Below are 27,786 nucleotides of genomic sequence, written 5' to 3'. Positions count from 1 at the left end.
CAAGATATTCATATTTTGTCCTGCATGCCAAACTTGGTGATTTTCTTTCCATTTTTTGCCATTATTGTGCCTATGGATGAACAATTCTTTTCAAGTTCTATTTATTGTAAAGCATAAACAGTAAAATTAATGCTTATGGTTCTAGAACTTTGAGCAGTCCTCTGAATGTCTTCTCCTCTCTGTTTCAGTACCTATGGTACAAGATGCATATAATTATAGATGCTTACATAGTGAAACTTGCTTCACATTTTATGGGGCAAAATATATAAACAATGAAAACATTTTACCTTCTCAGTAATGATACGGTCTACACATTGTTTCCCAGTCAGTGGTAAAGTACATTTCTCCAATATTTTGTGTGCACCATCCTGTAATAAATCACAAATGAAACCACTACTTTTTGGAAAACAACTCAAATAGCAAAATGTATAGTTAGCACAAAACAGTAAAAGGTTTCAGTAAGAGAATCATGCAAATGCAATATTCTTGCTATCACTAAAGCACAAGTAATTCAAATTATGTGAATGCTTCAAAATGTAATAATCAGCTCTAGTGCAAATACTGTAGTACACATTAGCCATATTTAAAGGCCTCAGAAGAGGCATATATGGAACCAGAGCACAGGCTGAGTTTCACTGCTACTGTTAAGTCTACCATGAGTGTCTCCATAAAAGATGTTCACCTTATTTTCTGGTCTGCCTTCAAACACTTTTTTTTATGGCTAAACTGTAATTCTAACACTAATCACTATGAAGAGCTAGAGGTAAGATGGAAACTCAAGCCTAGCACTTGGTACAGAATGCTAAATGCTGGCCCAGCTACTTAAACATAGTGGGGCGGATTTTAAAAGGATTACGCGTCTAAATCCTTAGGATTTACGCGTAAATCCGTGAATAAAGGCTGCTCCGATTTCGGAGCGGCCTCAGAGGGAACGGTGACAGGCTGCGCGGCTTGGCGCGCGCCGGCTGCCCAAAATCGGCAGCCTTGCGCGCGCCGATCCAGGATATTAGAAGATACGCGCGTATCTTATAAAATCCAGTGTAATTTTGTTTGCGCCTGGTGCGCAAACAAAAGTACGCGAACGCGCTTTTTAAAAAAATCTACCCCACTGAGTCTATTTTTTATAGGCCCGGCGACGCGCGCAAAGCTCCGGGACACATTTCAGAAGGGCACTGAGATATCTGGCAAACCTTGCTGACTAACTCTAGATCTGCTTCAGAACAGGTCTAAAGTTATGCAACGTTATGTGGCTGGATAACATGCTACTTAACTGGATTTCTCATTAAGATATCTAAGTAGCATCATAAGCAATCCAAAAAAAATAGGGTAAGCGGACCAATCCCCTCCCTCCCCCCAAAACATTATACAAAGGCCGGTCTGTGCAAACATCACCTCCAAACCAAATTTAATTGTTTAAAAATTTGCGGTATTTTACCCGGCCCCCTGTCCCGGTTTTCGAAAAATTGTAGCATCAGCTGATCCTTTCCCTTTCTTCCCAACCACCCGGCCATACTAATGGTCCTCGGTCCCCGCCACGACCCTTCCCATACCCATCGGATACCTTACTTTTTGCTAGCCGGGAGCGAGGGACCCACTGCACTGCTCCCGGAGCCTCCAGCACTGCTCTAACTTTAGCCGGATAACTTGTCCATTAAATGGCCTGCTGAACATTGGCCTCTTTATATTTATTTCTCTCTAAATGGCATTAACATGGGCAGCCAGAACAATTCTAATCTGTATCCCCCCCCCATTCTGCCCCTGTAACCAGAGGCAAACAAGGCCCTCTTCCATATCCTCTGTGAGCTTTCACCCTCTCCTAAGAGGCAGCATCTGCTGTTAAACAGAGTTATGCCTTAATTTCAAGTTAGTGTGCCTACCACTCTTGGTAGGGAGGTGTGCCCCATTCTGCCTCACCATGATATCTCATCTCTAAATACCTCCCATCTGTTTGGATTCAATCTCCACTTTGGTTTGGGTATTTTCTGCCAAAGCTACAACAGTGTACAATTGATTCAAATAAAAAGTTTCTACAGTGCAGATTAACACAATGAAGTTATGTCATCAGTGACAAAAGTGGCAGATGTAGCCTGGCCTGCAACCATACGGGGAGGGTGGGGACTTGTTCCCATGGCATGATTTAAGAATCCTGTCGATGACCATGGACCATACCAACAGCGTCAGAGGTCCCCCTCTCTGCCTGCCCAAAGCTCACAGCTCCTCCCTGCTCCTGCCAGCCAGGACTGGATTTCCTTCTTGCCAAGGTTCAAAATGCAAGCTAGGAATAGCAGAGCAGATGGCAGACAATGAAGAAGACGGTGAGGGATGGAACTGCATTTCATGAGCAAGTCTCCATGTTAGGCAGAGCTTCTGAACACCTCTGACTCCTAGTTTGTCATTTTTTAGCTAAATTCCTATGTGTTATGATTAGAGATGTGCAAAAATGTATAAAAACGGGTTTGCAAACTAATTTGACAAACTCACATAAAATCTGAAAGTTTCCCAAATTAATGGAAGGCCCCTTTTTGTGTCAGAATAAAAATTGCTGTCAATATCTGCAACAGATTTGTGGAAATATACCAGTGGATTTTTCATAAATTCAGTAAACGCGTCAAATTACAAATTTCTTTTTGTAAACATGAATCAGGCTTAAATCCACCCTAGTTTGATTTAAATTAGTTGTCACACTCCTAGTTATAAAAAATAAAAAAAACTACAGAAGTGAAAAAAGTGCAAGTCCATAAAGATTAAATTCACCTACATTTTACACAATATATACTCGAATGAATATTAATGAGACTATCATAAAGACATGTTCCACTTGTGAAAAGCAATCAGAGAGTGTGTTAATGTTATAATTATCAGTCTTTCTCATTGAAAATGTTTGATTTATACATTGCAAATAAAATTCATATACAATATATATCAATGGTCTGTGTCATAATAGGGTTCACATTCAATAGACTGGCTAAAGTTAGCCGCATAACTTGTCCCGTATATTCAGCGGGATAAACATCTCGCTGAATAAACTTGCTTAAGGTTAAAAGCCTAACTGGCTATATTTGAATACAGCAGTTTAGGTTTTAAGTTCTTTGGCCTTGTGTGGCTGGATAACTTGCTACTTATCTGGATATTTTCAAGGATATCAGGGTAAGTAGCACTGTATAAAAAAATAAAGAAATTGTAAAAGGGCCTGTGGCTCAATCCCCTCCTTCCCCTACAATATTTCAAATATGGTTCCGTCGGGCCCTGCATCTCCCACCTCCCAGCCCTCTCTAAATTATTAAATACTTCTGATCTGGAGAGACCTCTTTTTTCCTCCTCTGCCATTGCTGCAGAAATGAGACCCAATAGTGCCTCTCTCTTCCTCCTGCAGCAGTGTTTCTCACAGAAGAGAGGCACAGGAAACCATCTGGCAGTGCATTTGCCGAAGAGTCCAGAAGTGTGCCAGGGGCTAGGACTGCCCTGGTGATCAGCATAGGCATCTCCTTCCTCTCACCAGCACCAGGGGTGACAGGGAGCAGCACTTGTACTTGCATAAGAGGCTCCACAGACCAGCATAAAGTGACAGAACATCTAGGAGACATGACTATATGCCTGGGAAGTGTGGTGTTGAGGCAGGCTGGTCTGCGAGTGATCCCCAATAACTCCTTTCTTACACCTCTGTGAAATTAAGATTTAGATACCCGAAACTGGGAAATTCTAGAATATTTCAAATCTGATGCCTGAAAATTTACAAAACATGCGCGCGGGCGTAGATTTGTTCGCACAACCCAGCGCGAACAAATCTATGCCGCGCGCATATTATAAAATCCAGGGTCGTCGCGCACAGGGGGTGCACAATTGTGCAACCTGTGCGCGCCGAGCCGAGCAGCCTGCCTCCGTTCCCTCCAAGGCCGCTCTGAGGGAACTTTCCTTCTGCCCCCCCACACCTTCCCCTCCCTTCCCCTATCTAACCCGCCCCCAGCCCTAATTAACCCCTCCGACCTTTATTGAAGATGTTACGCCTGCCCCTGGCCTCTGGGCAGGCATAACTTGCGCACACCGGCTCTCCATCCCCCGGCCCGGTGGCTGTTCCAGAGGCCTCGGTCCCGCCCCCGAACATCCCCAGGCCGGAGCCCCGCCCCCAGAATGCCCATTTTTTCAAGCCCCGGGACTTACGTGCGTCCCGGGGCTTGTGTGTGCCACCGAGCCTATGCAAGATAGGCTCGGCGTGTACAGGGGGAGGCTTTCAGGGGTTGCATGCATAACCCTTTGAAAATCTACCCCACTGTGAATTAAGTAGGACCTTAATAATATTACATGAACTTTTTAGATTTCTTCTTCAGATATCATTTATTTGACATCCAAAAGAGATCTATATGATCATGAAGGCTCATGTATTAAATCTTTTTTGTTGGCCGAATACAAGATATCAGTCAACTTCAAAGGGTTAATTAACTTTTAGACTTAAGCCTTTAGGTTTGAAGCTTTAATTTCTAGGAGCGCTTGATTTTTACACAGATACTAGTATGTCCATATTCAGATGGTTTCTTTTGAATTTTCTGCCATGCTTACCAGTTCCAACTTATCCAGCTAAATTGTTATCAACATAAAAGTTTAGCCGGCTTCTAGGGTGGGGCTGACTTAGCTAAATAATTTACCTGGATAACTCCATTATTCAAAGTTATCCAGGTAAAATATCCAGCTAAGTCTGGTTGTGCTGTGAAGCAGTCCTACAGTTATCTGAATAAATTTGATGTATCTATCTGGATATATTCAGCAACACACCGCACTGCTGAATATCCAAGTCAAGTTATCTGGATAAGTTTATCCAGTAACTCACCTTCTTTTAATTGCCTACTAGCCATCTCTATTGGGTAATGAATAGGTAGGTGAAGAGCATGACTGCACATCTGCAGCTAATTTTACAGCAGTGAAAAAACTCCTTCCCAACCCTAAAATATGGCAAATCAGTTTAAGATTCTGATTTTGTTGTCTTTTCAGTAAACTGCTTAGGTAAATAAGAAAACCTTCATGCCAATAACTGCATTAAAGATAAATGGAAAATGTACGTATCCTTAAGAAATAAAGCACAGGATAAGGTAATATAAGATGCAACTGAAACATTCACAGTTGCAGGGCTGCAATGCATTTTCATAATGGGAGGACCATTGCAGGTCACCAAGGCATTATATGATACCCAGAATGAAGCACCTATAGGAAATGTATACACACCTGGAATTGAAATTTACTTTAAAATAATGAAACACTATTGCAAAGAAAAGGGTCTTAGTTGCAAGTTTTATCAGGAGTTTGGAAATGAGTTTATATTAAAAAAAACAAAAAACAAAAAGAATACTCATTCTAAATTTAGCAATGTGGTCAATATTTAGTCAATCACAGCTACTAGCCGCTGGTGCAAAATAAATCTAGCTGCTGACCTTTTGCATTTGCAGCTTCTGGTATTTACTAGGAAATGGACTGTAACTGTGAGGTGTTTGTTTTTAGAACGGAAGAAGCACTTTAGAATTTAATGACTTGGTTTCTACAAGCTATCGCCAACGCTTAGCTGGCTGTTACCTTTAATAAACATGCTTAATATTTCTGCCAGTAAATGCAACAGTGCTGCATTATTAGGTCCAGGAGAGAAACAATAGGTGTGATCACATGGTGGAACATGGAAGGAACTTTATCGCACAGATGTGGGGGTGAGGGAGAATCTTTAATGGGGCACCGAACTGGAAATGTGCACATGCACACTTCAGGCAATTATCAAACACAAGGTATCTGCACCCATTGTATTTGAGTGTTGGCTTGCTATGTGGATGAAAGTGCGTGCATGCACTTGACAGTGTTAAATGATGGCCTAATGCATGCGTGCCAGCATACCTGCATAATTTTTTTAAAATTATATGTACTGTATACTTGTAGTTTCCAAATACACCTCCAAAATGCACCTTGCATTACCTCTTTTTCAAGATGCTAAATGTATGTGTGTTGTGAAAGTACATACATTCTTTCAGGTGGCTAAAATTTCACTTAGCGGCTGATTTAGGTGTGTTAACACTTGTTTGACCCCAAAATAGAGAAAGTTCACGTCCCGGTCCTTACCTCAAGGGTTCCTGCTGGCTGGGAACGAAGCAGAATCAAGATCTGGGTGTCCCCGCGGGGGAGACGCCATTACGGGTCTGTCCCTAGGCGTGTGCACGCAAGTCTCTCGCACTTTTCTGGACAGTTTCCCGCCGGAGGGTGGCTCCGCCCTGAGTCTGACGTCAGACGCTGCGGCCTACTTAGGGCCACCGAAGACACCCGATGAGCGCCTTGCAACAGGGTTCCTTCGATCCCCAGTTGCCTCAAGCCCCGGAGTCAGCCACCGTCTTGGCTACTCCGTTCCTGCCTGCCGGTTCCTGCTTGCCAGCCTGTCTACAGCCCACGCCGGGTTCCAGCCCGTCTACAGCCCAAGCCGGGCTCCAGCCCGCCTACAGCCCAAGCCGGGCTCCAGCCCGCCTACAGCCCAAGCCAGGCTCCAGCCTGCCTACCGCCCAAGCCGGGCTCCAGCCTGCCTACCGCCCACGCCGGGTTTCAGCCTGCCTAAAGCCCAAGCCTGCCTTTAGCCCAAGCTGGGTTCCTGCCTGTCTACAGCCCACGCCAGGTTCCTGCCTACAGCCCAAGCCGGATTCCCGCCTGTCTGCAACTCACGCCGGGCTCCCGCCTGCCTCAGCCAAGCCAGATACTCGCCTGCTCCCTATCCATTGACCACCTCGCCTAAGTCCCAGTGGTCGGGCTCTTACGGGCTCCTCCCGGAGGGGCTCTGACTTCCAGGGTGAATCTCCTAAGTCCCAGCGGCTGGACTCCCAAGGGCTTCTCCTGGGGGAGTACCAGCTTCCAGGATGAAACCGCTTGTACCCGCCTGCCAGAAGTCTGCCTCCCGGCCCGTTCAGTTGAGACCAGAATAGTCCTTTCTTAGTCTCCTGCGGGCCGGCCCAAGGGTCCACCAGCCCCGTGTTCACAACAAGGCATCACGTTAGCTTCTCTAAATTAAAGAAAGCCACTGAATTAACTGAGCAGATGTAAAATTACCCTTGTACTAGTACCATGAATGTGCAGGTCTGGGTTGTTTGTATGTACTTTTTATGCGCAGACATTCACTGAATTTTCAAAGCAAATTTATGCGCATAAGTTCTTTTGAAAATTCCCACGAAAGCAGACTGCTGCCTGCAGAAACTCACCGCCGCATATATGCATCTGCCTATATAGAGGGCATAACTTGTGAGGGTAAATTTAAGTGCACACTTTTTAAACTCAAAATGTATGCGCATAAATTCCAACTCTTCCCCCCTGGAATGTCTCTCTCCAGCGCAAGCAAAATTATGGGTGAGATTGGATTACTTATGCATGTTGCATTTGGCGGGTCGCGGATCTGTCCTGCGACCCACTGCTCTTTCCTCCAGCCCCAGACCTGTCGGCCCCAGCAGATGCCAAGGGAGATTCCCTAACTCACATGTGACAACCTGCCACAAGCCGTCCTCCTTTTCCACTTCTGGGAGCTCCGACGCTGCTCTCTCCTGCCGGTGCAGCAGGCCACCATGATGAACCAGCCTCTGATGCCACGTCAGTCCCAGGCCCCTCCTAGGCAATGGCGTACACTGACCCTGCCTTTCTTAAAGGGCTAGTGGCGAGAAACCGGGGCTGACGCTGTCTGATCACATCACTGCCTGAGGGATATATAAGGCCACTTCTGCAGTTGCTCCTCGCCTCGGTAATAGGTCGACTCCGTTGGTGTAGTGGTTTGCCTCTGCGTTTTTGGTTCCTGATCCTTGCCTCTTGGTTCCTGTTCTGCTGTGTGTCTACTTGAATTCCTGTGTCCTGTTCCTGGTTCCCCACAATTAACAACATTGAAACGTGAACTTAGAAAAAAGGAACAGAATTGGCGAAAGAACCCCTCCTCATCTAACTTATCGGCCTTTAAATCACTCATGCACAAATACAGGATCGACATTCTTCAGACAAAAAGAGACTTCTACTCTCAAAAAATCAATCACTTCATCCACGACCCAAAAGCCCTCTTTTCCCTGGTCTCATCGCTCACCAAACCACCTACTTCATCTATCCCAGATGACAAAGCTGCTACTAAAGCTACCGAACTTGCCACATACTTCAAAAATAAAATAACAAACTTACTCGCCTCCCGTACAAGCAATATGGCTCCTCCCCAGCATCATCCATGCTCTCCTGATCTACCACTCAGCTCAAATTATTCTCAACTTTCCTCAGCCTCCTCACAACAGCCCACTTAGAGGATTTTGTGCTTACATCTTCTTTAGAGAGAGAAAACCTTCTAAAGAAACTCAAGCCATCCTCACACCCTCTTGATGCAATTCCAGCTAACCTTCTCATAACCTGCGCTAAAGACGTCGTTAAGCCTATCATCCAGATCATCAACGCCTCTCTATCACAGGACCTTGTCCCTGACCCCCTCAAACTTGCCATCTTAAAACCCTTATTAAAAAAACCAAATCTCTCTACAGATAACCCAGCAAATTTCCGCCCGATTGCTAATCTTCCGATCATTGCCAAAATCCTGGAAAGAATAGTCAACAAACAGCTCTCTGAATTCCTTGAAAATAACAACATCCTCTCCCCGGCTCAATAAGGCTTTCGCAAATCCCGCAGTACCGAAACTCTTCTTTTCTCTCTGTCCGACAACATTCTCATGAATCTAGAAAACAAACATCCCTGCTTGCTCATCCTCCTTGATCTTTCGGCCGCCTTTGACATGGTCAACCATGATTATCTCATCGAAAGACTATCCGAGATTGGCATAAAAAACAAAGCTCTAAACTGGTTCAAATCTTTCCTCCAGAACAGGTACTACAAAGTTAAGATCAATAGCAAAGAGTCACCACTGTTCAGTTCCACCTTAGGGGTCCCTCAAGGATCTTCGCTATCCCCTACGTTATTCAATATCTATCTTCTCCCGCTTTGTCAACTCCTTTCCAATCTAAAGTTAACCCATTACTTATATGCAGATGACGTCCAAATCCTTATTCCTATCACCGAATCACTACAAAAGACTGTACTTTTTTGGAACTCCTGCCTCCTCTCCATTAACAAACTCCTGTCTAATCTCAACTTGATACTCAACACTGACAAGACAGAATTCCTCCTGATCACTCAAGATTGCACCCTTCCATTGAATAGCTCTCACCTTACGCCGCTCCCAGTTCTCTCCCCTCGGGTCAGAAACCTTGGGGTGGTCATGGATAACCAACTGAGCTATTCTGGTTTCATCAACACTACAGTTAAAGAGTGCTACTACAAACTCCAAGTTCTAAAAAGGCTTCGACCCCTCCTTCATTTCCATGATTTTAGATCAGTGTTACAATCCATCATCTTCTCGAAAATGGACTATTGTAATTCACTGCTACACAGACTCCCAGTCTACACCCTAAAGCCTCTTCAACTGTTACAGAACGCCACAGCAAGGTGTCTCACTAAATCCAACAAAAGAGATCATATAACACCAATACTAAAGAAGCTCCACTGGCTCCCAGTCAAATCTCGAATCCTCTTTAAACTTTTATCAATCACCCACAAAGCCATATTCAACAACACTCCACTGGACCTCAGAATCCCTCTTCAGCTTCACACGTCTTCCCGACTGCTAAGATTAGCACAAAGAGGAACTCTACACGCACCTCCCATGAAAACATCTTTAAGCAAAAGAGCTCTATACACAGCAGGCCCCAAACAGTGGAATTTGCTTCCTCCGGAGCTAAGGCTGATACATTGCCCCAACACGTTAAAAAAAAAGACTCAAGACATGGCTGTTCGGTCAGGCATTCCCTTAACTTACTAAGTCTTCAACAGCTCCCACAGACTGTTTTCATACTGTTGACACCCAGAACCTATGTTCATGTTTTTTACTCATCAATAATAAATCACTCCCTCCTCCCCCTCCCTCCCCGTACAACCTTCCTCCCCCCCTCCCCCCCCCCCCATTAGCAAATCTCCCTCCCCATGGGCTTGTTTTGCTCTAATAGTGCGTACTGTCACTGTTCCTAGTTATGTGATGTTATGTTATCCAAGTTGTTCACTCTCTTGTTCACTGTAAGACATATGTTGTCATTGTTTACTACCTGTTGTAATGTAAACCGGAGTGATAAGTAATTCTGTTACCTGAACTTCGGTATAAAAAAAGTTATAAATAAATAAATAAATAAAGTCTGGTCTTCTCCTGAGTTCTTGTCTCCATTGTCTAGCTCCCTTCATCTGTCTTCAGCATCTTGTCTGTCCTGCTGTTCGTCTTTTCCTTGCCTCTTCAGATTGGACTTCTGTCTTTGATTGGATTGGACTCCTGACTTTGGATTGTACCTTAATGCTGCTGGACCTCCTCCTGCCTTTGAACACTGCCTGCTCATTGACTTACTTGTACTCTGCCTGCCCAGAATTCTGCTCAAACCACGACACTGAACGAACTCCTCCTGCCTCTGACCACAGCCTGCAACAGTCTCTGCTGCCTGCTGTATGCCCAACCACTGCTTGTACTGACTCTGCTTCTCTTTGTGTTAGCTTGTAACACCCTATGGCGATGGACCTACATCTCCACAGATGCCCGCGCCTAAGTCCAGCTGGCCCTGGCACTCAAGGGCTCAACCTAAGGAGAATGAGGGCTGGTATTGATGAAGCTCCTGTTGGGCCTCTGCTCCAGCCAGCTCCGCCTGATAACGGTGGAGACCTACAGGGCCTCCCTCCCTGTGGGTTGCGCCAACCCCACCTCAGCCCAAGGATGGGGCAACAGTGCACTGAGCCCTAGACATTTTTATAACAGTCATTTATACACATAGGGGCGGATTTTCAGAGCCCTGATCGCCTAAATCCGCCCAAAACCGGGCGGATTTAGGCGAGCAGGGCCCTGCGCGCCGGTGAGCCTATTTTACATAGGCCTACCGGCGCGCGCAGAGCCCCGGGACTCGCGTAAGTCCCGGGGTTCTCCGAGGGGGGCGTGTCGGGGGCGGGCCCGGTCGTCGCGGCGTTTAGGGGGCGTGTCGGCAGCGTTTTGGGGGTGGGTACGGGGGTGTGGCTGCGCCCTCTGTACCCGCCCCCAGGTCGCGTCCCGGCGCGCAACAGGCCCGCTGGCGCGTGGGGATTTACTTCTCCCTCCGGGAGGCGTAAATCCCCGGAGAAAGGTAAGGGGGGGGTGTAGACAGGGCCGGGCGGGTGGGTTAGGTAGAGGAAGGGAGGGGAAGGTGAGGGGAGGGCGTTAGAGGATTCCCTCCAAGGCTGCTCCGATTTCGGAGCGGCCTTGGAGGGAACGGGGGTAGGCTGCGAGGCTCGGCGCGCGCCGGCTATACAGAATTCATAGCCTTGCGCGCGCCGATCCAGGATTTTAGTGGATACGCGCGGCTCCGTGCGTATCTACTAAAATCCAGCGTACTTTTGCTTGCGCCTGATGCACCAGCAAAAGTACGCCTATTCGCGTTTTTTGAAAATCTACCCCATAATACCTTGTCATGCATGTAATTGACTTTGAAAATTTAGCCTTGTATGATTAATGAATATTTAAATTTGCAAGCTTTCAAGACTACTAAGTTTCCATCTTTATGCAACAGAAAACAGGAGGGGGAAAAATCATAAAGCTGCAATGTACTGCTATATTGAGAGGAGATCTGTTTAACAAGAAAGGGCATCACATAATAGATGCCAGATCAAATAGAGTGAGAATGTAAGTTACAGTGAAGAAAAACCTATAGGCCAGATTTTTAAACCTATGCACGGGCGCAGATTTGTGCGCGCAACCCGGCGCACACAAATCTATGCCCGATTTTATAACATGCACGGGTAGTCGCGCGCATGTTATAAAATCTGGGTTAGGGCGTGCACACTTGTGCACCTTGCACGCACCAAGCCCTAGAGGAGCACCGATGGCTTTCCCTTTCCCTCCGAGGCCGCTCCGAAATCAGAGTGGCCTTGGAGGGAACTTTCCTTCCGCTCCCCCTCCTTCCCCTACCTAACCCACCTCCCAGCCCTATCTATTTATTTTTTTTTATTTATTTATTTATTTATTTATTTAACATTTTTTATATACCGACGTTCTGGTAACAATGTTACCAATCACTTCGGTTTACATAGAACTTAGAAATGACTTAACTCGAATGTCTTACAGAGAACAGGGAAACTATGGAACTTGGACAACATTGAATTGATTAAATAATAACTTATACAATATACAATATATACAATTTTAACTAGCAGAATTCCTATAAATTAGGTTAATCATGTAACAAGTGGTTGAAGATTGGCAGGAGGGAAATTCAGATTAAATCAAGGATTATTAAGCAATGTGGGATAAAGAGATCATTAACCAGGAAGGAAAAGTGATATAAAAGATCAGTTCAGGTGTAGGCTTGTGTGAAAAGCCAGGTTTTGAGTCTTTTTTTGAATGTGATGGGGCATTGTTCGAGCCTAAGGTCTGCGGGGAGAGAGTTCCATTGGTTAGGACCTGCTGTGGAGAAGGCTCTTTTGTTGGAAGATATTTTGAATGGAGGTATTTTTAGCGAACCTTTATGTGCAGATCTCAGTGGACGGGAGGATGAGTGTAGTTGCAAAGGTATCCTGAGGTCAAGGTGTGATGTTTTGTACATAGATTTATGGATGGTAGAGAGTGTTTTGTAGAGGATTCTATATTTTATAGGGAGCCAATGGAGATTCTTTAGAATTGGCGTAATGTGGTCCCTTTTTTTGGCTTTAGTTAGAATCCTAGCGGTGGCATTTTGGAGCATTTGTAGAGGTTTTAGGGCAATAGCTGGGAGCCCAAGTAAAAGAGAATTGCAGTAATCAATTTTTGAGAATATGATTGCTTGCAAAATTGATCTAAAATCTTGGGGGTGGAGTAAGGGTCTGAGTCTTTTTAAGACTTGGAGTTTGAAGAAGCATTCTTTCACGGTGTTATTGATGAAGCTTTTGAAATTCAGTTGGTCATCCATGAAGACTCCTAGATTTCTGACCCGGGGAGATAGAGGGGGTGCTGCCTGAAGTTGAGTGTTGGAGAGTTGGTAGTTGGTATCTAAACCCCCCCTGACCTTTGTTGACGAAGTTGCGCCAGCCCCTGGGCAGGCGTAGGTTGAGCGCGCCAGCCAAGGGCAGGCGCGCGAGCCCCCGGCATGACTGCTGTGCCGGAGGCCTCGGTCCCGCCCCCGCCCCGCCCCCCCCCACTCCCTGCCCATTTTTTCAAGCTGGGGCTTGTGCGCATCACTGGGCCTATGCAAAACAGGCTCGGCACGTGCAGGAGCGTGTTTTTGGGGTTATGCTCGTAACCCTTTGAAAATCCGCTCCTATGTGTCGATATGAACTATTAATGGTTCAAACCACTTACAAAATAGGGAAATCAGAATATTTGGAGGATTACATAACAGGAGGATTACATTACAGGAGCACCTTGCAAGACTGGAAAATAGGGCATCCAAATGGCAGATGAAATTTAATGTGGACAAGTGCAAGGTGTTGCATATAGGGAAAAATAACCCTTGTTGTAGTTACATGATGTTAGGTTCCATATTAGGAACTACCACTCAGGAAAAAAATCTAGGCATCATAGTGGATAATACTTTAAAATCGTCGGCTCAGTGTGCTGCAGCAGTCAAAAAAGCAAACAGAACATTAGGAATTATTAGGAAGGGAATGGTTAATAAAACGGAAAATGTCATAATGCCTCTATATCGCTCCATGGTGAGACCGCACCTTGAATACTGTGTACAATTCTGGTCGCCGCATCTCAAAAAAGATATAGTTGCAATGGAGAAGGTACAGAGAAGGGCAACCAAAATGATAAAAGGGATGGAACAGCTCCCCTATGAGGAAAGACTGAAGAGGTTAGGGCTGTTCAGCTTGGAGAAGAGACGGCTGAGGGGGGATATGATAGAGGTCTATAAGATCATGAGAGGTCTTGAACGAGTAGATGTGAATCGGTTATTTACACTTTCGAATAATATTTATTTATTTTATTTGAGGCTTTTATATACCGATAATCGTTTAGTAACATCACATCGGTTTACATTCAACAAAAACTTGCCACAGCGCTATGCAATAGCAGCAGTGTTTACAGATAACAATTAAACTTGAGATAAATATCAATTCTGTACAAGGTATGAGGAAGGCAAGATACAGGTAATCGCAGTAGTGTTTACAGATAACAATAAACTTGAGATAAATGACAGTTCTATGTAATGAATGAGGAGAGCAAGATAGAGGGTAGAAATTAACTTATACAAGAGAGGAAAATGTAAGAGAACTACCAAAATTGAAGGCAATATTATATTAACTGTCAGGTTAAGTCTCATGGAGCAGGAATGAGAGATTCATGGAGGGGGAGTGAGATTGCGAAAAGGATAAAAATGATTATAATGGCTGGTGATTACTTTATGTAAAAGCTTGTATGAAAAGCCATGTTTTGAGTTTTTGTTTAAATTTCTTCGGGCATGCTTCTAGACGTAGATCAGGGGGCATGCTGTTCCAGTGTGAAGGCCTAGCTATAGTCATGGCGCGCATTTTGGTTGCGTGGAGTAGAGTTAATTTGTGGGAGGGTGTGTGTAGTGTGGTAGCATGTTGCGTTCTAGGTGGTCTGGTGTGCTTGTGGAAGTGCAGGGCATTGTTGAGCCAGGACATTTCTTCAGTGTGTAGGGTCTTATGTATCAACGATAAAGTTTTGAAAATAATCCTTTGCGTAATGGGCAGCCAGTGCAGCTGTTTGAGAATAGGTGTGATATGTTCTGATTTATGTGTATTGGTGAGTATGCACGCTGCTGAGTTTTGCAACATTTGCAATGGCAGGATGGTGGAATTGGGTAGGCCAAGAAGGAGGGCGTTACAGAAGTCGACTTTAGCAAAAATAAGGGATTGTAGTACGGTGCGGAAATCACATTGGTATAGTAGGGGTTTTAATTTTTTTTTTAGAGTATGTAGCTTGAAGTAACCATCTTTTATAGTGTTATTAATGTGTCTTTTGAAGTTAAGATGGTTGTCAATTGTGACACCAAGATTTTTAACATTTTGCGTAAAGGTCATTGAGGGGGAAGGCATGTGTGTAGATGAGCAGTGGTTATTGCCTTTCTGGGGGGAAATGATCATGAGTTCCGTTTTATCTGGTTTAATGGCTAGGTTAATGCTTGTAAGGAGTGTGGTGATAGAGTCAAGAGCTGTGTCCCATGCCTTAAGGGCACTATTAAGTGAGTCAGAGATGGGGATGACGATTTGAACATCGTCAGCATAGATGAAGTATATGAGACCAAGTTCAGTAAGGAGGTGACAGAGGGGAAGGATGTATATATTAAAGAGTGTGGAAGACAAGGCAGATCCTTGCGGTACTCCATGGTTTATATTATATGGCTGGGATTCATTGTTTCCAATGTTGACTTTGTATTGTCTACCATGTAGATAAGATTCAAACCAGAGTAGGGGGTTATCGGTCAAGCCTATTTCCTTGAGTCTGGTGATGAGAATATGATGATTAATAGTATCAAATGCTGCTGAGATGTCAAGCATGGCTAGGAGGTATGAATGACCTTTGTCAAGTCCGGTAAGAATGTAATTAGTGAGGGAGATAAGTAGGGTTTCAGTGCTTAGGTGCTTACGAAAACCAAATTGTGCAGGTGAGAGGATACTATGTTTTTCTAAGTGGTCAGTGAGCTGTGTGTTAACAATTTTTTTCCAGAATTTTTGCCAAGAAAGGTAGATTGGAAATAGATCGGTAGTTGGCTAGGATATTGGCATCTGCTTTGGGCTTTTTTAGTATAGGTTTAATGATGGCTTGTTTAAGCACAGATGGGACTTCACCCGAGGAAAGGGAGCAATTGACAATGTTAGCAAAGTGAGGTGCTATGATTTCTGGGATGGTCAGTAGATGTTTCATAGGAATGGTGTCGCTTGGGTGTTTGGCAGGTTTCATTTTCTTAATAGTATTTTCAATTTCTAGGGAGGCAGTGGGTTCAAATGAATTGAATGTAGCCAGTGGGTTTTGAGGTATGGTTCTAGTTGGGAGGTTATTGCTTGTGAAACGAGTCATGACCTTAGCTATTTTTTCTTGAAAGAATTTGGCTAATTTGTCACTTTTATTTCTGGCGTCTATGTCATTATTGGTTTTGGTCATTTCAGCTACATATGCAAAAAGGCGTGCTGCCTGCCTTCTTTTTAGCATGGTAGTCTTTTTTTGTGTTGTGGGTTTGCTCTTGGAATTTGCAGAGGGATGCTCTATAAGCATTGAGACGTGTGATTGAGGGGTCGTTGCGCCATTCTCTCTCTAATTTCCTGAGGGAGCGTTTCATTATTCTTAGTTCAGGAGTGTACCATGGCTTTTTTGTTGAGTTGAGGTGGTTGACTTTCTTAGGGGCGGATTTTCAGAGCCCTGCTCGCCGGTGCGCCTATTTTACATAGGCCCACTGGCGCGCGCAGAGCCCCGGGACTCGCGTAAGTCCCGGGGTTCTCCGAGGGGGGCGTGTCGGGGGGGGCGGTCCCTGTCGGCGCGCCGTTTTGGGGGCGTGTCGGCAGCGTTTTGGGGGCGGGTACGGGGGGCGTGGCTACGGCCCTGGGCGGTCCGGGGGCATGGCCGCGCCCTCCGTACCCGCCCCCAGGTCGCGGCCCGGCGCGGAGGAGGCCCGCTGGTGCGCGGGGATTTACGCCTCCCGGAGGGAGGCGTAAATCCCCCAACAAAGGTAAGGGGAGGGGTTAGACAGGGCCGGGCGGGTGGGTTAGGTAGAGGAAGGGAGGGGAAGGTTAGGGGAGGGTGTTAGAGGATTCCCTCCGAGGCCGCTCCGATTTCGGAGCGGCCTCGGAGGGAACGGGGGTAGGCTGCGCGGCTCGGCGCGCGCCGGCTATACAAAATTGATAGCCTTGCGCGCGCCGACCCAGGTTTTTTAGTAGAAACGTGCGGCTCCGCGCATATCTACTAAAATCCAGCTTACTTTTGTTTGCGCCTGGAGCGCAAACAAAAGTAAGCTATTCGCGGAGTTTTGAAGATCCGCCCCTTAGTGCGTAGTGGGCAAATTTCATTGGCAATGTTATTGGTAAGTGTGTTCCATGATGTGATAGCACTATTAGTGTCTGTTAGGTCGAGGTTGTGCATTTCACCATTGAGGGCATTAGTGAGGTCATCTTTGGAGCATTGTTTACGAACATGTATGGTCTTATATTCGTGTGATTTGGGTGGTATGATGGGTTGTAGGGAGAGTGCGGCGTGGATGAGGTGGTGATCTGACCAGGGCACAGGAGTACAGTCAGTGTTGTTTGCAGAGATGCTATCGTTAATGAAGATCAAGTCGAGGGTGTGGCCGGCTTTGTGGGTGGGGTTAGATAGGATTTGCCTGTATCCCATGGCTTTTAGAGTTGTAAGGAATGTTTCGCAGGCAGGGGAGATTGGTAGAGCATCAACATGCATGTTGAAATCACCCATAATGATAGCTGGCGTGTCAATTGTAATGTTTTGCGCAATGAATTCAATGATGGGTGAGGGATTTTTTTCAAGTATGCCAGGGAGAATGTACACTAGGCAGATTTGTATGTGAGGGGATTTAAAAAGTCCAATTTCGAATTTTGGAGCAATTTGTGTAGGGTGTGGTACTAATTTCAGTTCCTTTTTTGCAGCGAGCAGCAGCCCACCTCCTTTTTTTTTTTGGTCTTGGAACTGAGTATATATCGTATAAGTGAATGGGTAATTGGTTAAGTAAAACTGCATCTGTTTCTTTCAGCCAAGTTTCAGTCACAGCACATATAATAGAAGGACTAGGGGGCATTCCATGAAGTTAGCAAGTAACACATTTAAGACTAATTGGAGAAAATTCTTTTTCACTCAATGCACAATAAAGCTCTGGAATTTGTTGCCAGAGGATGTCGTTAGTGCAGTTAGTGTAGCTGGGTTCAAAAAAGGTTTGGATACGTTCTTGGAGGAAAAGTCCATTAACGGCCGAAGACCCGCGCGACCGGCGCCGGAGCCCCGCCGGGGGAGGGTCAGGTCAGTGCTCGCGCCCCCACCCGGGAGGCCCCAACGCCAGCCACGCGCCGAGGCCCGAAATCGCCGCCCAAAGAAAAGACACTGAAAAAAACCAACCGAGGGAACCGCGCCAAGGCCCGCCCACCTAAAGCCTCCAGCCTATCAGCGACAGCCCGGCTGGGCTTTAAACCTTCGCGCGGCAGGAGCCATCTCCCTTTCTCCTTCTCGGCGACCGAAGACCCGCGCGACCGGCGCCGGAGCCCCGCCGGGGGAGGGTCAGGTCAGTGCTCGCGCCCCCACCCGGGAGGCCCCAACGCCAGCCACGCGCCGAGGCCCGAAATCGCCCCGCCCAAAGAAAAGACACTGAAAAAAAACCAACCGAGGGAACCGCGCCAAGGCCCGCCCACCTAAAGCCTCCAGCCTATCAGCGACAGCCCGGCTGGGCTTTAAACCTTCGCGCGGCAGGAGCCATCTCCCTTTCTCCTTCTCGGCGACCGAAGACCCGCGCGAACCGGCGCCGGAGCCCCGCCGGGGGAGGGTCAGGTCAGTGCTCGCGCCCCCACCCGGGAGGCCCCAACGCCAGCCACGCGCCGAGGCCCGAAATCGCCGCCCAAAGAAAAGACACTGAAAAAATCCAACCGAGGGAACCGCGCCAAGGCCCGCCCACCTAAAGCCTCCAGCCTATCAGCGACAGCCCGGCTGGGCTTTAAACCTTCGCGCGGCAGGAGCCATCTCCCTTTCTCCTTCTCGGCGACCGAAGACCCGCGTGACCGGCGCCGGAGCCCCGCCGGGGGAGGGTCAGGTCAGTGCTCGCGCCCCCACCCGGGAGGCCCCAACGCCAGCCATGCGCCGAGGCCCGAAATCGCCGCCCAAAGAAAAGACACTGAAAAAAACCAACCGAGGGAACCGCGCCAAGGCCCGCCCACCTAAAGCCTCCAGCCTATCAGCGACAGCCCGGCTGGGCTTTAAATCCTTCGCCCTGCTAGGCGCCGCGCGCCGAACGCCGCGCGCCGAAGGAGCGCGACAAAGGGGCCTGCCCCTTTGTCTCGCCCCTTCGTAGAGCCCCTAGGAGGCCCCGAGTCATCCCCGCGGAATAACCGAAATCTTCAACAAAGGCAACAGCCAGCAAAGTTACCGATTTAACCGTTTCAGCCGTATGGAATAAAAGTCCGCCTCTCCAGCAAGCTCTCCAACAAGCGTCCAGCACCCATCCAGCCTCTCCAGCAAGCGTCCAGCATTCATCCAGCCTCTCCAACAAACCACAAACATTCATACAACGTAGACCCCACAAATGGCCCCATTTTTCACAATTCCAATTCTCCAACATAATACTCCACCTAAAAGAATTTCTTTCCGACATGCCCAACAACACAACCTTAAATCCCTCTCTTCAATTTTAATCACTCCGTCCACACAACTTCTAGGCCTCACCCTTTTCTCTTTAAGCCTCTTCAATGCTCAATCCCTCACGAAAAAGTCTGTAATATTGAATGACTACCTCATCGATGTGAAACCGGAGATATGTGCAATTACCGAAACATGGTTAAAACCATCAGACACAGCAATAATTAATCAACTACCTACAGAGGTGAACGACTTCTTCTCGCTACCTCGTCATAAAAAAAAGGGAGGAGGCATTCTCTTAGCAACTAAAAAGGACCTCAGATTCTCGCTACAGCAATCCAATTCCAACTCAAAACTTGAATTCGGCTTCTTCACCTCAGACAAGCTACAAATCCTTCTCGTATATGCCCCCCCAGGACTCTTGGAATCAGATGCCTCACCACTGGTTGAATTAACCTCTGCCCTCATCAACTTTGACTCGCCAGCCATCATTCTAGGGGATTTCAACATGCACGTTGATAACCCTACCCCCTCACCCAACTGTGAAACTCTACTCACAGCTCTCACAGCGCTAGGCTTCACTCAATTAGTTAATAAACCTACCCACAAAGCCGGCCACACGTTAGACCTGATCTTCGTTAACACTGCAATCAAGCCCGTATCTATACCTAATTGCACAAAGGTCCCGTGGTCAGATCACTACCTAATAACTACTTCATTCTCTATAAAAGATACCAACCCGGCTTGCATTCCTTTGCCCTCCTTCAAATATAGGAAAACTTGCTCCCAAGAAGACCTTAATAATCACCTATCTCCACTACTCCACCAACTGGACCTTACTGATCCGAACGCAGCACTTCAATCTTGGAACACAATCACCGAAACTATAGCCAACAAGCTATGCCCTCTTATCACAAAAAAACCACACCAGAATTCCTCCAAAAGACAGCCATGGTTCTCAGCAGAATTAAGAAAGCTCAAACTCCAACTAAGACAAAATGAGGCTAAATGGCGCAAAAACCCAGGAACCAACACCCTTTCAATCTACAAATCATCTCTGCATCAATACAAATCAAGCACCCTAAGATCCAAGAGGGACTACTACGCCTCGAAGATACACGACCTTGTTTTCGATGCCAAAGCCCTCTTCAGCTATGTAGCCAACCTCACACAAGTAAACCAACCAGAGATTACACATGACCAAGCTCAATCAAAAGCAGAAGAATTAGCTCTATTCTTCAACAACAAAATCAATACTCTCCTATCGCAGCTCCCCACGAACCCCACTGTTCCACTAACCACTCCTCAACCCTCAATCAACTACACTCGGTTAGAAGAACTTGACATAACCTCATCCGCCGAGATCCAAGGAATTCTAAGGAAAATGAAACCATCTTCTCATCCCTCGGATCACATCCCAGCCAAACTACTACTAGCAATTCCAGAATCCATCTCCAAAACCCTGGCAGACATCATAAATTGCTCCCTCACACAAGGATTCTACCCGGACAACCTCAAACTTGCCTCACTCAAACCCCTTCTCAAAAAACCAAATCTCGACCCAAACGATCCTAACAATTTTAGACCGATAGCTAACCTCCCATTCATAGCCAAGATAATGGAAAAATTGGTAAACTCACGACTCTCAAACCACATTGAAGACAACAACCTTCTATTTCCATCACAATACGGATTCCGTAAAACCTTAAGCACGGAAGCCCTCCTCATCTCTATGACTGACCACATCATCCTAGGATTAGACAAAGGACAAGCCTTCCTTCTGATACTACTCGACCTCTCATCTGCATTTGACACGGTCAATCACTCCCTTCTCGTCAACCAATTATCAGCCATAGGTATCTCAGGCACTGCCCTATCATGGTTCAGAACCTTCCTCAGCAACAGAGGTTATAAGGTTAAGATTCATAATAAAGAATCCTCTATACACCCCGCATCAGTAGGAGTCCCTCAGGGCTCATCCCTGTCTCCTACCTTGTTTAACATTTATCTATTACCCTTCTTACTGACCTCAATCTCAAACATTTTCTCTACGCTGACGATATTCAGGTCCTGATCCCCATCGAAGAGTCGCTCGCAAAAACACTGTTGCACTGGGAATCCTGCCTCCAAAATATCAAACAACTTCTTACAAGTCTCAACCTGATACTAAATTCATCAAAAACAGAACTTCTACTCATCACACCAGAAAACAGCTCCATCTCATACACCCATCCTACCGTACCAAACACCACACAAGTGAGAGATCTAGGAGTTCAAATTGACAATCACCTAAACCTGAAAGCTAACATCAACAAAACCACCAGAGACTGCTTTTATAAGCTCCAAGTGCTGAAAAGAATACGACCCCTCTTCCACACACATGACTTCAGAACAATCCTACAATCAATCATTTTCACAAAGCTGGACTATTGTAACACCATCATGCTTGGTCTCCCTTCATCACACACCAAACCATTACAAATGGTCCAAAACGCCTCTGCCCGTATACTCACCAACACCAGGAGAAGAGAACACATAACACCTATCTTGATGGACCTCCATTGGCTGCCCATCCACTTCAGAATAATCTACAAGGCCATTCTCACCATTTTCAAAAACATCCATCAATTAGCCCCAATCGATCTTCATATCCCCCTCCGATTACACCATTCCACAAGACCGACAAGAGATGCTTACAAAGGATCACTTCAAGTACCTCCAGCCAAGACTACCAGACACATCACGCTCAGAGATCGGGCATTCTCCACAGCCGGTCCAACATTATGGAACTCTATTCCCCCGGATCTTAGAATGGAACCCAACATCTCAACATTCAAGAAAAGACTCAAGACGTGGCTGTTCACGCAGGCCTTTCCTAACTCCAATTCCATCTAACTTCCTTCTTTCAACACGCTCCGCTAGCATTAGCGTTAATAGCCACCTCTTACAATGTTATTTATACTTATATATAACTATCTGATCTTCATTTCCCTTCTCATTCCAAGTTATTGTTTTCCTTGTTATTTGTAACTGCTTTTCTGCACTATTGTTTAAATGGTAAAGTTTATTATAATTTCACCCCTGTTTCTTGTGAACCAGCATGATGGGACCACCGTCTTGAATGTTGGTATATAAAAAAGTTAAATAAATAAAAATAAAATAAATAAGTTTACTTAGGGAACAGCTACTGCTATTAATTGCATCAGTAGCATGGGATCTTCTTAGTGTCTGGGTAATTGCCAAGTTCTTGTGGCCTGGTTTGGCCTCTGTTGGAAACAGGATGCTGGCCTTGATGGACCTTTGATCTGACCCAGCATGGCAATTTCTTATGTTCTTATGACTGATCCTCAAAAATTATTCCTTTTTGGAGCTGAAGAATATGTTAAACATGTTAAAGAAAATGAGGTCAATTTTAAAAGTGTTGCATGAGCAAAAATGTCCACATATGCGTACGAGCAACATGGATTTTAAAAAGCCATGATTTATGCGCGTATATACCCATGTGAATGCCACAAAAAAGGACGCGGAAAGAGAGGGGAATGGGCATTCCAGGGCGGGGCCAACACACTTGTAACTCTGTTCTTTAAAACTGGAGGCCAGAATGCGCGTTGACTTGTTAGCCATGCAAATTTACTGCTGCTCCTGATGAGGAATAGGTATGTATATCTTGCCGTTTAGGGCTTACAGGGCAGGGTGAGGGGTCCGGGTCAAATGGTGGCACATGCAGGATGAAGAACGAGAGGGATGTGGAAATCTCAATATTGACTGGGCAAACTGGTGAACTAGTTAGAAAAATTGGAAATGTCCCTCGCATGAGCATGTTTTAAAATTCACTTATATATGCATGTTAAAGCCAGCAAAGTCCTATATGAGATATGTGAATTAGGTTTGCTTGAGTAACCTCATAAAATTAGGAGCATTCTTATGCACAGTGGGCCGGATTTTTAAACCTACGCGCGCGGGGTACATTTGTGCGCGCTACCCGGCGCGCACAAATGTACTCCCGATTTTATAACATGCATGCGCAGCTGCGCGCATGTTATAAAACCCGGGGTCGGCGCACGTAAGGGGGTGCACAAGTATGTACTCAAGCAAACCTAATTCACATATCTCCCATAGGACTTTGCTGGCTTTAACATGCATATATGAGTGAATTTTAAAACATGCTCATGCGAGGGCATGGGCATTCCAGGGTGGGGCCAACACACTTGTAACTCTGTTCTTTAAAACTGGAGGCCAGAATGCGCCCTAGGGGAGCCCCAATGGCTTTCCCCGTTCCCTCTGAGGCCGCTCCAAAATTGGAGTGGCCTCGGAGGGAACTTTACTTCGGCCCCCCCCCCCCACCTTCTCCTCCCTTCCCCTACCTGTCCCGCCCCTCAGCGAGAAAAAAAAATACCCCCATACTTTTAAAAATTTTAAAACATGCTCAGAGGCAGGCGTAACTTGCATGTGCCAGCCAAGTGCCGGCACGCGAACCCTAGACCCAGCGGCCGAAGAGAGGCCTCTGGCCATCCCCCGCCCCAGAACGCCACACCCACACCTTGCCCCGCCCATTTTTCAAGCCCTGGGACTTATGTGCGCCGCCGGGCCTTTTGAAAATAGGCCCGGCGTGTGTAAACCCCCCCCCCCCCAGGCGCTTAAATCCACCTGGATTTACGTGCGTAGGCTTTTAAAATCTGCTCCATTAGGCGTATTTTAAATCTTACGGGTGCAAGCGCATGCATGATTTAAACTTACGGCATAATTCCACTTGTGTGCCGAAGCGCATTTATGGGCACAAGCGCACTTGTTTTAAAATTAGCCTGAATAATTTTAGTGACACATATAGAGCTTAATAGTTGGTGTGGACAGGCAGATTAGATAGGCCATATGGTCTTTTTCTACCATCGTATTTCAATATTTCTGTTTCATTCTGCCAACAGTCAATGAACAATAAAAATCAGAGAAGGATAAGTAAGAGATTCCATATCAGAGAAAACAGCAGCCACAAAACAAACACATACAGTGCTCTTTGTCTTGTAGTGCATCAAGATCATTATCTTGTCTCCTAACAACCCAAGGGGCAGATTTTCAAAGGGGTACGCGCGTAAGATACACGCGTAACTCCCGAAAAGCTGCCCCTTCCACCCCCTGCACTCGCCGAGCCTATGTTGCATAGGCTTGGCGGCGCGCACAAGCCCCGGGATGCGCGTAAGTCCCGGGGCTTTCCTGGGGGGGGAGCGTGTCGGGGGGCATGTCACGGCTGGCGCGTTATCGGGGGCGTGGCCGCAGCTTCCGGACCAGCCTCCTCCCCCACTAGAACATGGTACGCCGCCAGCCAGCAGGCATAACTTTTGAAATAAAGGTGGGGGGGGGGGGGAATTAGGGTCGGTGGGTGGGTTAGTTAGGGGAAGGAAAGGAAAGGTGCGGGGGGGGGGGGGGGGGGGGGGCGCCGGAAAAAAAGTTCCCTCCGAGGCCGCTCCGATTTCGGAGCGGCCTCGAAGGCAGGCAGCACGCCGGGTGCGCAAACAAAAGTATGCGCTTTTGTACATTTTAAAATCTGCCCCCGAGTGTATTAGTTATTCTTCAAACATAATCTCATCAGTACTCACACAGATCCACTGATTTCTTCAGAGGATGACATTTCCACAGGAGGCCAAAGAATCTCCCATAATGCAGTTGGTATACATGCCTTCTCCGAGGCACCACTTGGCAAATGCCTAGGAGCATTCTCTGGGCACACTAGCATAGAGGGCAACAGATGCTTCTATTGGCCTGGAATGATCAGCAGACCTATAGATATTTCGAAGAATCACTTCAGGTCTTCCCTCTGAATCATACTGCAGAATCTCTTCAAGTTTTTTTCTCCCACTCATAGTTTAGACTTATATTTACACAGGGTAGACTCTCATTACAAGTCATCTCTGCATACAATTACTTAAAGGGATAGGCAAATCCCAATATAACCAAAAGAAGGTAAGTGAGAATTTTGGAAAACGGTTAAAGACATTTCTAGTGGCATGGGGACCAGAATTTATGTCCTGAGAGACATTAAGAAAATTGAATTATTAAGGTACTCAGTTATGAATGCATATTAAAAGAAGTGCGAATGGAGCAAAGTTTGAAGCCTTGATGGAAACTTCTGCTAATTCAACCACTTTTTGCATCTGTTAAAATGTTCATTACATTGAGGCCTTTTCCTTCCCTTCTGCTGCAGCAAGTAAGAAAATACAGCTTTGACTGAATAAATCATTTTAAGAGAGCAGTATCTAGGAGATGAAAAGAAGACTTCCAATCAGACAGATGCTACTTGGAAGTCCCTGAGCAGGCAGATACTCATCCTCTCATTCTGACAAATAGATACTGAGCAGTACAGAGGTGCTCTGAAGAATGGTATAGAACTTGTGTAGGGAAACTTTCCTATCTCATTTGTGGAAGCTCTTGAAACTTTAATAATCTGAGCCAGACGTGGCACCAGTCAATTCACAACATGATGAACAATGTTTTCTACTTTTAATTACAAGTGGTAAACATGGGATTTCTATAACTGCACCTGTGGATCAATAAATCTAATAATATGAATTTATTATTGCCTGCAATTTTCAATTTTTCGTTTTTGAATTCTGAAGACTGCCTGAGGGCTGTGCAAGTAGAAACCGATGAGTTGAAATAAAAAATAAGTTTTCAGAGGTTTGCAGTTGTCAGCTTTCCACAAATTCAATACAACAAGAGCAGTCATACAGCAGTGAATTCAATTCCTCACTGCTGGAAAAAATGAGCAATTGGAGGGAGGAAGGGGCCCCAAGTGACAGCCTTCAGAGGAAATAAAATTTTTTATTCTCGTTATGCCAGCACGATTCACGTTTGGTGACAAGGCAACTGCCAACCCAAATGTTAATAAAAAGATTGACTTGAGAGATGTTGTAGCGCAATCTCAATGACCTCTCTACATTCTGTTCTCAGCATAGCCACTGACAACCTTTACAAGGATTTTTTGTACCACTAAGAGGCCATGTAGTACTTTGTAGGATGACTGGGAAGATGGAAACAACCATGCTTATACAGCTGATACCCTGAGTGACACTGGTAACCAACACCTTTACAAACTCAGTTATAGCTCAGTAAAGGTTACCTCAAGATTCATGTGACAATCACTTTTCACACAGGAAAATGGCTTTTCACCCTGCAACTTCTTTCTGTTTTGGCTGTCAGCTCAATTGGAAATGGCTTTTACTGGGCTATAGCATTATGAGCCTTCATTTACAATTATATGGGTATTTTCTCCTCCTTTCGCATTTTTATATTACCCTGCCTACTCAGCAAAACTATTGCAGTGATAATCTTCTGCCAGGGCTACAAACTGTAACTCCTTCTGGAACCTGGCTTACATGGACCCTAAGTCTGACCACTAATGTCACCACTAAGTGGTAGCTGAGACTGCATTCCCTCCCCACTTCCCACCCAGGGGCTGTGAATACTGCCTTCACAGCAAGCCCAGCTGATCCAGGCTGCAATAATAGCCTTGCTCAGAAATTGAACTCAGATCTTCTGTATGGCAATGCACTCCACTTACCATTCAGCAGGCCATACTGCCATTTAAGTGGCCAGAAATGCTATTTATCAGGTTTCGTTATGGTGTGCTTTTCACAGTATGCGAATGACTGTCCACAATGAAGTGAAATAAAAAAACATCTCCAAAATGAAAATCCAATAATGTATTATTCACTGTTATCACTCTGCTATGGAGAAGCACTGCATATAAAAACGGGGCTGACTTGATGCTGAATGTTCCATTTTTTTTCGTACAAGTACAAATAAATGCCAACAAATATTACTCGCTGCTGAATTCTGTTAACAACTTGGTTTCCGGAATTCATTGTTTGCAGTTTAATATTTTATAGGCTCCAATAAAACTGTTGTCCTCAAATCAATGTTTTTGGCATGAAGACCATCACTCTGCAAAATGTTTATTAAAAGAAAATGCCTGGGTGACTGTTAAAAAGCTTAAGGGAAATATAATTTTTAGTAAGTTACATTAGCATTTAATGCAAAAAGGGGAAAGTTGTTCATTCGAGACTCAGAAAACCCTGTGGAAAGGTGCATGACGGGCTGATGTATTGAAGATATATAGAAAGATCTGGGAATGATAACCTGATCACCTCAAAATGGCTAAACTGTGAGGAAGAAGTGGGGAGAGGACCTGAGTGCAGACCTGTTTTAGAAAACAAGTTTTTATGCAAGTCCATGTCTACTGTATTGTGAATATTTGGAGGCCCATATTCAGTCACTGTCCGGACAACTTACAGCTGGCTAACTCAACTCCTCCCAGTTACACACCCAGAACTCCCCTAACTTAGCCGGCTAAATTCTACCTGGTGCCCAAATATTCATTTAGCTGGTTAACTTCTCCTTCTTTCTCTCACCACCATATCCTCTTTTCTTCACCTCTTTAGCTTTTCTTACCTACCTCGTCTCTTTGTGCTCTTTTTTAACCTCCCTGCCTT

General features: G+C 45.7%; 1 protein-coding gene across 1 annotated transcript in view; it reads right to left on the bottom strand.

Annotated features, from left to right (window-relative positions):
- Window positions 1-27,786, bottom strand: part of OXCT1 (3-oxoacid CoA-transferase 1) — a 570,108-nt gene that overhangs the window by 54,059 nt on the left and 488,263 nt on the right. Inside the window, exon 15 of the mRNA XM_029578060.1 lies at window positions 288-368. Coding sequence (XP_029433920.1) covers window positions 288-368 — 81 coding nt within the window. The remainder of the gene's footprint in view (window positions 1-287; window positions 369-27,786) is intronic.

The sequence above is a fragment of the Rhinatrema bivittatum genome, chromosome 1 (assembly GCF_901001135.1).
Source record: "Rhinatrema bivittatum chromosome 1, aRhiBiv1.1, whole genome shotgun sequence".
Taxonomy (NCBI): Eukaryota; Metazoa; Chordata; class Amphibia; order Gymnophiona; family Rhinatrematidae; genus Rhinatrema; species Rhinatrema bivittatum.
The sequence above is the reverse complement of the archived record's forward strand: the minus strand, read 5'-3'. Positions and strand labels throughout refer to the sequence as shown.